Source organism: Pieris brassicae, chromosome 2 (assembly GCF_905147105.1).
Source record: "Pieris brassicae chromosome 2, ilPieBrab1.1, whole genome shotgun sequence".
Classification (NCBI taxonomy): domain Eukaryota; kingdom Metazoa; phylum Arthropoda; class Insecta; order Lepidoptera; family Pieridae; genus Pieris; species Pieris brassicae.
In genome coordinates this window covers 17,203,060-17,218,115 of record NC_059666.1, presented here as the reverse complement: position 1 = coordinate 17,218,115, position 15,056 = coordinate 17,203,060, and the positions used below count along the sequence as shown (strand labels likewise).

Here is a 15,056-nt window from a genome sequence, read left to right as displayed (position 1 = left end):
ACTTTTAAGTATATATATATTACTTATTTCTTAACTTATACTTTTATAAAAATAAAATTGTAACTAATAATTTTGCTTTCAGGCAAATTGAAGGGAAATTTAGGTCAAAAGTAAGTGACGGTGAAGAAATTGATATTCATAGGAAATAATGTTATTGAGTTGCGGAATTGCTTTTATACGATTTCCCCGGTGATTCTCAACAATTTTGTCTTGTACTTTGGAATCATATACTCATGTTTAAAATCATTTTTTGTTCCCAAATCACTTATCAGCGACTTGAGAGGCAAAGAGAACTAGAACATAAACTTTATTCACAGTAGTCCTTATCAAATAGTCATTAAGCGACAAATACCTTTTAAATTGAATATCTTGATTTTACTCTCAAAGCCCTTTTTTCTTATATAGGATATATTACCACTGCCCATGGACCAGTGCATTGCCGGTACAACTTCGCACGCCCATGTTACCGATAATAACAATTTTCTTAACTTTAATAATTAATCAAATGCATGAAAATTGATTTACAAATATAAACTATACATACATACATTGTGAGTGAACAAATAATACTTTCATAATTGAAAAACAAACATTATAAGCTATGTATTATTATTAAAAACTTATAATCATTTACATAATTTTATATTTTTTCCGACGTTTCGTGTGCTTTACAGCGTGCGTAGTCACGGTGACTGAAGACAAAAGGCGTTGAATGTCAAAAGTATCACAGCTGCAGAGAAAGTTGTGTTATCTGTATTTATTACCCCGAAGTTGATATCGACTAAAAGATAACGGGTTTTTGCAGAAATAGAGGACATCGTGAGTCATTTTTAGTCACCGTGATCACGCACGCTGTAAAGCACGCGACACGTCGGAAAAAAATTTAAATTATGTAAATTATAAGTTCTTTTTTAGTTTATAGAATATTGACGTCACTTGTCACGTTCGTTTTCGCACGCAGGCAATATCCGTTACTATATCGAAGCCTACAACCGGTTCACTATTGTATGCAAGCCGGATTTAAACCGGGTCCGGGTAAGCGAGACGTCATAATGTATAACCCACATCGCTACGTAGGTCGATGGTTGCTTATATATTAAGCTTTAATATATCCTCTTAAGAATGTGCTGATAACAACGACTATAGCAAAACTATCAAATTCTAATATTATGTGAATTATGACATAAGCTTATAACATTGTTTACAAATAAATAACTTACCTAAAGGGACTACTACCTATTAATATTATTAAATTAACTAAAATATATATTTTAGCTATTATATTTTCGGGTTGGTTCTTGTTTTTTTCTTACATTAATTTATCTTAGCTGTAGAATTACTCTATGTTAAAATGTAACATACATCGCTTGGGTTAAATTTATAGAAAAACTATTGTAGAAAATTCAAATTTGTATTAAAGGAAGTTTGTATTAAAAGCACTAGAGTATAGCAATAAAATATTGTTTTTACTAAATTTCTAGGGTTAACTCGTATTGACATACCCTATCTATTTTGACATGTCGTTAACTTATAGGACATATTTTATTATTAAACCTTTTCTATGATATATCATCAAGTTTATGGTAAATGTCGAAAAATGGTACCATGGAATGATAAAAAACTGACTACATAAATGTAATGTATACCTATGTTGCTGTCTCGTAGAAGAAAAGAACCTGGTAAATAACTTAGTTGATTCTCTAGGGTACTTTAAGCTAAGAAGCGGGCAGACATGAGCTATAGAACCGGATAACCGGATGTCTTGCTCGGCTAAGCATGACGTCACAGCTTATGTATGCACCCCACATCCTACTAACTTATGCAGCCTAATGACACATTGTTAGACGTTTTTACATGAACAAGAAAACTTGGATGTTAGAACACGTAATGTTGTTCATGACAATGAAAAGACGAACGACGAACGATATTGGCAAACTATTTTCATACATTATATACAAAAAGTAAATATATTTTGCCTTATTATTCACGTTACCTAATACCTGTATCCTAGATACATAGCCTAAAGCTTTCATATTTTATAATATGTAGGTTTTTTTTGTTTTAAAAAAATAATATGTATTATCTGTTTCTTTAACATCGAGTTTAACTAAAGGTTCTAGCTAATACTTTCATTGAAATTAGCCAAATTAATCTAGGCAAATTCGATGTTTACAATACTAATTCCTATATACAACTCTCTAGTGACAGGTACAAATAATATGAATTTGTACTTAAACTTAGCGTAAGGAAATTTTTTCAAGATAAATATTAACAGCTTTTCTGACCGAAATGTTCCATTTGAATTGAATTTGAATTTGGTTATCTTGAGAACCATCATAAAAAAACCCCATATTGTATACAAAACATTATGTTTTTAATTAAAACGTATAGCCCTATGTGCACCAAGGCATTGAATGGCCATTGAGACAATTTTCATCTCCCGTATTCGGCGAGGACATAAAAATACAATAGAGGCATTGAACGTGTTCCCCAGAGCTTTAAATTAAATTGATAAACAAAACCTCATCGCCCTACAAAGGGCCAATTTTATGTCAATTTTACTCCTGGGTTTTTTATTCTAATTTTAGCTTAGAACGAATGCTTCTTTATTGAATACAATATGGTATAACCTTTTTTTTATTTTTATTTTTGAATAAATCCTGCATGTGTTTCATGAATCATTTTATAATAAGTAGGTCAGTCAGTTTTCTGTGCCTGACACACGTCGTCGATCTTTGTGTGTAAGACATATTGGCGTTGTGGCGTTACAATCTTTTAGGTCTGAGCCTTAGATTTCGGTTTCTTGGTCGTTTGTATTTTCTTATAGGGAAGTATATGGTGAGAGTTCTGTGCCTGACACATGCTGCGAGTTGTTGCTTTTAAAGCATGTCGGTTGTATCACGATTTCCTTCACCGTACGAGCTGCTGTAAAATGCGTACATAGCTGACCAGTCAATTGATGCACAGCCGGAATTCAAACCTACTACATCAGGAATTAAATCCGCACAAATCAGGAATTAAGCTAACACCGCTTGTCGTAAAAAATATTCAAAAAAAATGGAAATATCATATAAATAATCGGTTGGTAATGGAAAAGAGCGAAATTGACACGATAATCTAAAATACAGTTGTTAAATTCTTAATATTTGTTATTTCTGCATCGACGTATAAGTTCATTAAACAAAAGTCAAAGTTCATCCTTTAAAAGTATTTTCACAATTGGTGTATAGTAAATCAAGTCTACCAACCACAACGTTACAGTATGAATGTTATAAATCCAAAAAAACCTGAACATTCAAAAGCGAAAATTTTAATAAAACCCGGTAGGTGTACCATCTGTTACTAAATTGTAGCCAAAATGAAAAGCAAACGTTTATATTGCGTATAAAAATCGATCACTATTGAAAACTATCGGTATGAATATTTCAATTGCTGCTTTTTGTGTAAAATCTCTTTTCATTCAGTGAAATTCTTTTAATCCCTTTCTGAAGTGCATACGCTGATACAATTTACTTTATAATAAAACATGTTTATGATATATTATACTTAATTAAACGTCATATAATAGTTTTTATTTATGTTTAAAGTAAATGGTATCAAAATTTAAAGAACTCTCATTACAAAAACTGTATTTTATTTACATGAGAAACTTAACAAGTGGCCATCAGTCGTCTCAAAGTCAAGTTCTTGGCTCATACTGATATTTATATAATGCCCTTAAATTGGTTAAACGTGCCAATATTATTTTAGACGGTAATTGGTTAAATAATTGCACACCCTCATATTTTATAGACTCCTTCAAATTATTTGTACGCGTCTTCGGCAGGATAAGCAAACTCGCTCGACGAGTATTGTGTGTGCGTATGTTTGATTTTTTAAATGATAAGCTAATAATTATAACATTAAATATGAATTTCAGGTCACTTTTCAGAAAAAATTACTACCACAGAATTGAGCAATACAATTGCTTAATAATAAAAAAACTAACCTGAGATATGAATCTACATAATTATAAGTCGCATACATGAGGTATGCTTGACCGTTAAAGTATGGTGCTAAAATATTTATATTTAAATACGGAACATGAACTGGGTTGTACATACATACATGGTGCCTTTTGAAAATCGTAATAAGTAACATTTGCCATTTTTCTAAACTTAAATATTCTAGCTAATCACATAAACAAATATTCTGCGGGAAGTATAAGTGTGCACTAACTCATCCATCTCACTCAAAATTCTGATCACACTGAAACAAAATCCACAAGTTTTATCTAGAGCGAAAGTAACTCAGTTGTCGCGATTTTTAAACTGTAAATACTAGGAATCTTTCGTATTTACCAGTATTTAGAATTTAACATATACCACCTATATGAGCGTTCAAATATTACGTCACGCAAATTTTGGAGATTCTTGACCGTAACGTTTTCTGTACTCAATAGTAAAACGTTTCGTGACCACCCAGTGACTCTTTATAACTACAACTTGCTATTATGTGGTGTAATGTACTGGAAAGTCGAAACTAACTAACTATTAACAATAACGCATAATTTAATCCCCGCCCCGCATCGTAACGTTTTACAGGAGGAAAAAAATCGTTACATAATACTTGAATGCCTAAAGTTACTAGGAAATAATTTGTAAGCTCAATAAAGTGCATAAGTATCTCTCAAAACGTAATTTCGACATTCACCCAACAAAGGGTAACGCCGCGAGCAAAAACTATTTCTGTTCGGGCCAAAGTTGTACTGTGCTTGGTTAAGAGTTTTGAAAAGCACCACGAATGCAATGATGCTTGGTAAATAGTTGATATTCAATTGGATTTATAGAACTTTTATATGAGTTTTATTCGCTTTAAGTACAAAAGGTTTCCCTGCCCTTAGGCATCGTAATATGATATTAAAAAGGTAAATATTTATTTAATGAAATGATTTGAATAAATTTGGATACGTTATATGGCCACGAAATGGATGATATCCAAGTTGATGCTGTGGATGATATAATTTTATACTAAGTGCAGCATCAATAAAATCTAATAGAGTGAATAATAATATTTGGTATAACGTGCCACCAAAGATAGATATTTATTTATTTTATTTAACTGCATACTGATAATCCACAGTTATTTTTTTACATAAATATTCTATGCAATTCTAAAATTAAAAATATAGCCACGGATTACACCATATATACGAAGAACATTATCTACTAACAAAGACTAATTACATTTTTTTTTATCGGCTGAAAAAATATTAGTATGAGTTTTTATGTGATCTTAAAAATCCATTAAATTTGCTTATCTCCTTCGAAAATATGCATTTAGATATGATAGATAAAATATGGAATAATTTTAGGCTTGCGTACTCTTTATTATATAGATTTAAAATACGTAATAATAAGTATATCATTTTGAACATAGTTTGTACCAGGAAATAAACTATAAACTAAATATTTTAAGCCATTCGCAGAAGCAGTCAATATTATTGTTCCATAAACCAATTAGAAACATTAAGTCTGCTCTCTTATATTTCAGTGTTAGTGGTTCAATTTGAACACGATTTCAAATGGATCAAATTGTCAAAATTATACGGACGTAAGGTCTTCAATAGCCTATAAAACAGCTAAAACTTGAGTCAATTATTAGAATATTCTTAGCACGCAACTTGGCCTCAACAACTTCATCGTGTTGATCCAAAAGCGCTAAGAACTTGTATTAGTTGAAAATTCGCTACACTCTTAATGAGATTTCTTGCTTTTGGCTCAACATTAGATTTGTTTTAACATCCGACTTACTTTCCTTAAAGTGAGATATACATATATTTCTTTGTGTATAAAAAAGTATATTTCATACAAATAAATAATTTCAATTAAATTTATCGTATTTATTATTATAATATACATAGTAGTGTTTCCACCTCATATTAACTGTTTTTTATACATTTTATTACATACAGATCTAAGTTCTAACCACGAGAACGTCAAACGAATTCACAACTTATTAACCAATGTTGTTGGAGTTCACGCAAGGCAACAAAATTAAAATTATGAGCGTTACGAAGATACTTTATAACCAAGCCATTTTTAAATTTATTTGTTTTATTATTTACATATATATGTAAATAATAGTACACATATATATATATATATATACACATAGGTTTAAGTAAAATTGTATACGCTTTTAACTCAACACATGAGAGCATAATCCATTTATATATGCTAGAAGTGAATTTATCCAAGCATCGCTAAAAAGCTTTCGAAAGCTTTTCACTTTCACAGTCATGCTTTGAAGTGGTCGAAGCCAAGTGCAATAATTAATTGAATAAATTCGTTAAATCCGAATTCATTTACCTTCTGGCGTGTGAAGTGCGGGATTAACCAAAAGTGGTTGAATATATGCAGTGGACAAGGGTTAACCATTAATTCTCTGGCGAAAATTGGTTGCAAGGCGCTTTTAAGTGTTATTTCTCAGAGGGAACTTTTATTTAGTCCAAAATTGTGTTCACTAAATTTAGTTTGCTTACATGATTTGTGAAGGTCTTTTAAGTATTCTTACAAGTAACAAACAGAGGACGGATGTTTTAATTACCTTAAAATTATTTTTTAATGATTACCCAAGGTTAAATATTTAATAATCTTAATATATCAAAGCTTGTAAATAATTTTTGAGGCAGTGTTAGCCTAGTGGCTTCAGCGTGCGACTCTCATCCCTAAGGTCGTAGGTTCAATTGCTGGCGATGCACCAATGGACTTTCTTTCTATGTGCGCATTTAACATTCGCTTGACCGGTGAAGGAAAACATCGTGAGGAAACCGACTTGCCTTAGACCCAAAAAGACGACAGCGTGGGTCAGGCACAGAAGGCTGATCACCTACTTACCTATTAAATTAACAAATGATCATGAAACAGATACAGAAATCTGAGACCCTGACCTAAAAAGATTGTAGAGCCATTGATTTTTTAATCTAAATACTTACTCGTCCTCCGTATCCACATTGTAAGTATCGTTTTCTGTTATGTGTTCAGAATAAATTACTTTACTTTCAACAATTCAAGATCGTCTCATAGTTACGATGAAAGAATTTCTGTTACGTTTTCAACGTAAGTGAAATAGTAATGAAAATTCGTACATTTATAAAGTCCTTAACCAAGGTTTTTATTTTATTAAATCATGAGTCCATGGCTATAAACAAAACAAACAAATAACAATAATAATTTCAATACAAAATAAACGTATCAAAATAAATAGGTACCATACGCGTACCGCATGTTGTGTTTATAATTTCTTTATAGTCAACAGTCAAGCAACGGACGTAGATGTGAAGTTGGTGGCACCAAGTTGGGTGGCGCGAGGCAGTTCAGCAAAGCTACGATGCCTCCACCAGGTCCCACCGCAGTTACTCTACAAAGTGGAGTTTCTGCGCTCCGGGGCAAAGATCCTGCAATATGTCCGAGAGCGGGTACCACCTTACACCAATTACACCTTTCAAGGAGGAAAGGTTAATGTAAGTATTGTAAATATCGATGAATTTATAGAAACAGCTATAAATTATCTATTTATTTGGAATTGGAATTTTTTTCCTTTTAGATAGTTTCGTCTAGTACTCAAATCGCACGTTAAATATAGTTGGTAGTTTTCCATATATTTGATAGTAACGAATACAATTCGAAAGCGAATGTTTTTTTTTCTTCTATATATTCAAAAACGCAAATTGAATACTATGCTAATATGCTTGTTTGTTGCTTGACTGTTGTGTTACGTGAAGTATTCGAACATTACTTATTGTTCTGGTTATGTGGGAAAATATTATGGCTTCGATGTAGCATATTTATTTATTCAGGAATTGTATTGCTTAAAACAAGATTTCTGTAAATATCAACATAGGTAAAATAACACTCCTTACTCATTTTACGCCAATGAAATTAAATATACTAAATACTGCATTTTCAAGTAATTAAGCTGAAACACGCTCCATTACTAGATGTCTCTCGTAACGGAAAACTCCATAACCTTGGAAAATTTGGACCCTACTGCATCAGGGTTGTATTGGTGCGAGGTGTCATTGGAGACACCAATTTTCACGGCAGCTTCACCTCCTCATCAACTAACTGTTGTCTGTGAGTATTATTATATGATATCTGCTCGAAAGAAGAGCAATGTTAGTATGTAATTTGTCATTAAATGCATTTAATGCAAAACGGACAATCGGAAGATACTCTTCGACAATTAATATCCTTTAACTTTTTGAATGTAAAGCATTATAGTGTATTGTTATACTATTTTATTAATATACAAGTAAATCTTATATATTTTGAGTGATAAAATTTGCCTTTTTTATATACAAATAAAATTATACATTTTAAATATTATATTTAACTTATACTAAAAGATCTGCGCCTTAAAAGTAAAGATAAGAAACACTACGATCTTAATTATGAATTGAATAAACTAAAGAAATAACCTCTGAGCAATGACAGTGGTAAGTTTTATACAGCTAATTGCTGCAACTTAATGAGGTTAATTGGTACCAAAGTTGTAGTATCTTTCATAGATTATATCGATACCTAGTGCCAATATAATTTGTAAATTGTGTGAAATTTTGTCTCCAAAACAGGCGTTATTTTCACTTATTCGTCGTGTTTTACTAAATTCAGTAAAACCCCTATACTTTTCTTCTTTCTTCAGTGTATTGAAATGAAATTGGAACTATTCAAAACTTCACACTATATTTAAATATTATCTGCAGATTCTCAAAAGCACCCGCCAATAATAACTTTCGGAAAGCCTGATGTTGTGGTTGGAGGATTGCTTCGAGCGAACTGTACTAGCGCCCCGGCTGCCCCGGCCCCCAAACTCATCTGGTACATTGATAATGAAAAGGTACATAATAATTCTTATTTTTTAATAAAACACAACAGCATGTTCTATCCATTCCTGAAGGCGACACGTTTGATTGGTATTGGTCAACAGCGCCTCTTGGCCAGAACCGGACATAACTCATCTAAGTTTTGATATTACGTTTGTAGCGACATCTACAAATCACTGCGATCACATCATACAATGAAAAGCGAAGTTATTTCGGCCCCTAAGTATACATCGAACTTTTTGACCTTAGCCACTGGTCCCTTCGGGCTGGCCAGTGGTTAGACTGGTCGAGGATGCTCCCTTTAAGTTGGGACCATTACAACATTCATTACTTATGCGTTCGTTTATCGTATCATAATCAAAAATACGGTTTCATCTTACTTTATTTCCACTACGACAGTCACAATTTCCTGAATCCTTGTTCACGTAATTCTAATCGACATATAGAGAACGTTTACAAATTAAGCTTTAAAAACCTATATTATACAGGTTGATGTTTAAACTCTTAATTTTGGGTTGAAGATAATGTAGATTGAATATCCTAATTATTAATGAACACCCCAAAGATCACCAGGGGATTGTTATTATAATAATTACGATTTAATTAACCCGGCTAAAGCAATATTTACAAGTTCAAAGTTCAGACACAAATTTAATAATGGATACGGTAGACGTTTTCTATATTGTTAATTTATTTTGAATATACCAAGGTATTATCACAAAGTATTCTATATGAAATGTAAAATTTTACAGCTATGATGTTATAAGTTTTTCATAAGTTAAATTAATATTCTAAAATTAAAACTTTGATTAGTAGTAGTTACATATTATAGCGTCCAATAAGTGAACAAACATCGAACGAGATTTTGATGCAAAATTTGCCAATATTGAACTTAATCTCGTCAGTATAGCTGGCTGAACTAAATAGCACAAATTCATTAAATACTCAGCAGTAAAATTATTGCAGGTGCCCGAAGACTCAATTAAGTACTTCTCATACCGCGTGTCAAGTTCCACCAGGACAAAAGGAGGTGGGAATCGACACCGGAAGTACCAGCATCGATACATAGCACCGGAGTTCAACTACACGGCAAAATACTGGGCGTTAGTGAGTGAAACGACTACCCCGTCTCCTGCGAACCTTAAACATAGCAAATGTACATTGAAGGACGGCCAAGAGGAAGTTGCGAAGGTAGCTAACTATTAACTAGACACTGGATTAAAAATTATAGGTGTCTGGCAGTGTAGTTCTTTTTGTATCAAACTATTTAATCACATTCCCAGAAGTTATAGATCCCTGCAGTATAATGCTTTCAAGGGAACGGTGATTAATTTTTTAAATTCAAAATGCCTTTATAGCGTGGACGAGTATTTGCACCATACGTTTGACAACAATTATAAATAGCTTGACTTATCAACATTGTGTTGATGTTCTTATTATATGACTTAATGAAAATTAATATGACATTTGCAAGCCTATTTTAATATGAATGATTGTCCGGAATTTTAGAATTGATCGATCTAAATGTACCTTACTTTCTTGCAAATTATTTATTTAAATTTATAATTATTATTAAAACAATGTACAAGTTTTGTTTATTACCTCGTAGTAACACGAAATAAACATTTGTTGTTATTAGTAATTCAGGCCGTTATGTATAATATTTTTAAATTGAAATTTTTATCATTATTTTACTTCCTACAGAATAGGTATAATGTCAAGCCAACTTGTTTCTTGAGCTTCTTCTAATAAAGTTATTTAATATAATTAAGACTTATAACAATACTTCTTAGATTGAAAAGCCACGTGAACTAGCTCCACCACCTATATCCTTATGGGTGTCCATTGCTGAGTTACGGACTCCAGCCCATGGGCGTTTGCAGCTCACATGTACAGCGACCATACCTGAAGAAGTGGGACCAGGCGAACGGTTCGCGGATATTAAGAAGCAAACAGTCACTGGTAACTACTTTTTATGTATGAATTAAATACGTATCACACCATCAATGTCATACAATAGAACACAAAATGATACTTTTGTACCCTATGTTGAACTAATATTATAATAATTGTTCTGTTAACTTCCCTCTAAATTAACTATTTAGTTATTTTTTTGTTAAATCCTCGTTAAAGTACAAAATGTTAATGTCCTCTTGTTAATGTATGCTACGGACGACAATAAATTTTTATCAACGAAATCGCAGCTCTGTCGACTCATTAAAGATAAAACCTTAATCTGGTTAATAAACTTTAATGATCAGGTCTTTATTTAAGCGTATCGCTTAATAAAACAGCTATCAAAGTACGAAATACGATTCGTTATACGAGCATGGGAATGTGAACTTCTTTGATTCTAGGTTGACTAGACATTTAATAAAACAAAGCCTGGGACGTAAAATAAATTTACCCTTTCAATTTTGACGACTGAGTTTTTTTCACCGTCAATGTTTTTCCCGCTATAATCTATGGCTCAATTATTACTTTCGTCTATGTTTCTACTTTGTGTTGTAATTAAATATATTATGAATACCAAAATATTTTAATTTGGACATATTTTATGCAGTTTTTTGTTCTTTACTTTATAACTTGAAATCAGCCACACCATACATTATTTAGTATACAAAAACATATATAAAACTTTTAATGTAATATAAACCAAAATGTTTGTAGTTTAAATTTCGAAAAGAACAATAAAATTCGCGTCAAAACTTTATTCGCAAGCCGCTTCAAAACTACCAAGTATGGAAATTCCTCTTAAACAATATTGCGGTAAAGTAAAGTTTGCAAACTTCGACAACTCATAAAAAGATAGACACTGAATCTCTAATGCTTTTTGGCAGTTGCAGTGAACGAGCTGACTTTGAAGAAACCTCAATCGGATACAAGTGTCGCAAACGGTACGGCAACAACGCTGCACAATTTCACCCCGATTTGGCTTATTGGTTACAGTTTCCTCATCCAAGAGCTTAGAATAACCCTATTCTAAATTCCCTAAGATTTCTAGATGCATAAGTATTTTTGTAATTATGTTCGTCTCACTTTCAAGGTGTACGGTTGTCCTTATATTTCCTTTTTTTTTCGAATAACGAGATTGTGTTCAATATAGAAATTTGACATATATCTAAGCAGAGACGTATTTTAGAAAGAACCCTATTTATGTGAGCTTCCTTCGGGTCAATTAATTATTTATGTACCTATATTTTTGTATGACAGAGTTTACTTTACTTACGTATAGATAACGCACTACCCACTATAGCGTAAACAGCCAATAGATATATTTTAAAACGTTATTTATCTTCATACTAGATCACAGCGTCAAATAACTAATTTAAAGACTGCATAAGTTAGTAAAGATTTTTAATTTTTGTATAAAATGCTATTTGCCAACGCCTTTTGCTACTTGGTTCCATGCATACACACTCCTATGCCTCTTCCCGTCCGCTTCTATCACCTTTTAAAAAGCTGACTATAGAACAAAGGGATGTATCTAAACCATTTACTATAGATCTTTTCGTGAAATATTTTCGTGTTTATTAAATAAATGTCTTTTTTATTAATGAAAATTAAATGTATGTCCTTTTTGTGTTAGGTCATAGCGTTTATGTTGTAAATACAACTACTGATAATTCGATTTTTTATTAATTTGTGCTTTTAGGAGTTTTATAATTAAATATCCTTCGCATCTAGTACCTATCTGTACCTGAGCTTACTGTCTATTATAAACATTCATTCAGTAAAGAAATATATAAATTTGTATCAACGTTTGTATCAAAATCATTTTCCGTATACACCAAATAGAGAAGATTGGTCTCGTCGACTCGAACTTCCCACTTTCATATTATCTAGTAATTAAATATGGCTTTATTCCTCTAAATTTGACGATTGAATTTGTTTCATGGAGTATATAGTGTTACACTGTGAAAATTAATAATAATGTTTGTCTCTATGGGATTTTATTTTTGTAATCTATTCCAGTAGATAACTTAATTTGGATTGCAAAAATCGGATCTCGTATGAGGCGGTGAATGTCTTCCTGCAGCTCTATACACTGACTATTGTAGATATTTTTGTTGCTGGCTGATTCATACAATGAGGATTAAAAATAAAGCTTTTTGTATTCATATAAATATCTTATTGTAATTTTTATTTTTTCATTATTTGAAGCCAGTTGTATGAATCAGCTATTAAGTTACGATGTTGGGCATTTTATGAAGCGATTGATAAACTACAATATAATTAATGCAACTGCATGTTTTGAAATTATAGTTGATTGCTATAATTGCAAACTAATAAATGTGTTTTACTAGTCAATGCAAATGTAAACCTTATTATGTACAGAGCATTCGAACTTTGAACTTTACGAAAGTAAACAAAACAACATTGTTAATTTCCTCTCAGCTCAGATGTTACAATTGTTTTAATTTCTATAATCCTTATTCATAAAAATCGTTTCAACTTAAGTACTCTTTTGTCTCTTTCTGTCAAATTATCTTTCCGCTGAGATAAAAAGAGACATATGACTAGATGGATTTCTTTTGAATAAATATGTATATGGTACGTCACTCTAGAATTGATTTACGTTGTAAGTAAAATATTAACTCTTATCCAGTAGAACGAGTCTGCATGAGAAATGTAAGTACTCGCAACTTTTAGCTTTAGAGAATCCAGAATTTCACGTAGTTTTTAGGTTTTATATCAGCGTCACAGAGTTAGAATTGCCAAACATCGTAACAATCGCTACAAGATGTGATAAGTGTATAAGCGAAATATTTTAAAATAGATCAGTTATGTAAAGAAATTATATTATATAAAGTGTTGATATAGATATAGAAATAAGATGTATATTAGATAAATGTGTTTAGGAAGCCAATAATTATTTTTGCTTGCTTATTTTTTTTACATTTCTCATATTATTTTGTCGAAATATATTGTAATGAGTGTTGTAGTTGTACAACGATTTAGTGATTCAATATTCGATTTCCATTAAGTAAATAGTTAATTACAGTAGAAAATAATTTTTGGCTTCTTCAGAAAATATTTTTTTTATCCTCTGGCCATTTTAAATTATCTATAATCACAGTGGAATAAAATAAAGCTTAATAAAAGCAAATATAGTTTTTTTTCGATTATTTCGATTATCTTTAAAATAATTTACAATCCAATGAGTTAAACTGGTGGATAGGTCAGGAGACAACAACAACTTCTTCTTCTTTACAAATACATAAACATGAAGAAACATTAACTTAATAGAAGCGTATATAATAGCGTGTATAGCATATAAATGCAATCGTTACTATATTTCCTCAGCAAATCATAAACTATGTCAGTATAAAATTTAAACAGACACTATAGATCACAAGATTTGAGGTTTGTTAGGGTTAATTTCTTATACGAAAATTTTGTTTTTTTATTGTTTTTTGAAAATTTATTTAGATAATGTGTTTTGTTAACAATTTCCTACTCATTTCTCCTTAACGCCTACAATGAAAGTTTCTTAAGTGGACAAAATGTATGCGTGTACTGTACTAGTGTACACACATAAGTGAAACTTCTTTATGACCTTATTTTTTGAAAAATGATCTATTATATGCAACTTTACAGAGATTGGTTAAATAATGTTAAATTAGATAAAGTTTAACAAAAGGCTTCCGCTAGAGAAAGTACCTACTCTTCGAATCAACCGTGGTAGAGACAAGAAAAAGATGACGCGTAACCGAAAAATGTGACGCGTAAATTTATTTCCAACGCCGATAAAGAAGTTTCACTTCAACAATTCAATATTTTTTAATATTAAATATTATCGATGTTTCTTTATTGTATTTAAAATTATGGATTTAGCTAATTCTAAGCATGGTCCAAAAAGGTTTGGGAACACTGCTATAGATAGTTAAGAACACTTGAACACTCCAATTCAAACCATTCAGCATTCATCATGAGTGTGTTTAGTTAAATGTCGTTCGTCTATTTCATGCGTCAAAAATACCCGTAAATACAATAATAATTTAGTTGGAACCTTGCTATAACAATAAGAGCGAATGGAAGAGATTGTTACGTTGTACCGTAATATTGATCGAAATGTATGAATTATTCAAGTGCTTTCACGAATTTGTTATCATTCACAATTCGATGAAACATTTCAATTTATATAGAGGTAATAACTAATGCTTACGCGAGTGAGTGTCTTTACACT

The 15,056-nt window shown here is 31.4% G+C and overlaps 1 protein-coding gene across 1 annotated transcript in view; it reads left to right on the top strand.

Moving 5' to 3' along the window:
* Positions 1–13,798, top strand: part of LOC123720192 — a 30,224-nt gene extending 16,426 nt beyond the window's left edge. The window contains exons 3-8 of the mRNA XM_045676722.1: positions 7,293–7,504; positions 7,982–8,117; positions 8,747–8,880; positions 9,833–10,057; positions 10,660–10,828; positions 11,707–13,798. Of these exons, the coding sequence (XP_045532678.1) occupies positions 7,293–7,504; positions 7,982–8,117; positions 8,747–8,880; positions 9,833–10,057; positions 10,660–10,828; positions 11,707–11,852 (1,022 nt within the window). The 3' untranslated portion in view covers positions 11,853–13,798. The remainder of the gene's footprint in view (positions 1–7,292; positions 7,505–7,981; positions 8,118–8,746; positions 8,881–9,832; positions 10,058–10,659; positions 10,829–11,706) is intronic.
* Positions 13,799–15,056: the final 1,258 nt, after the last annotated feature.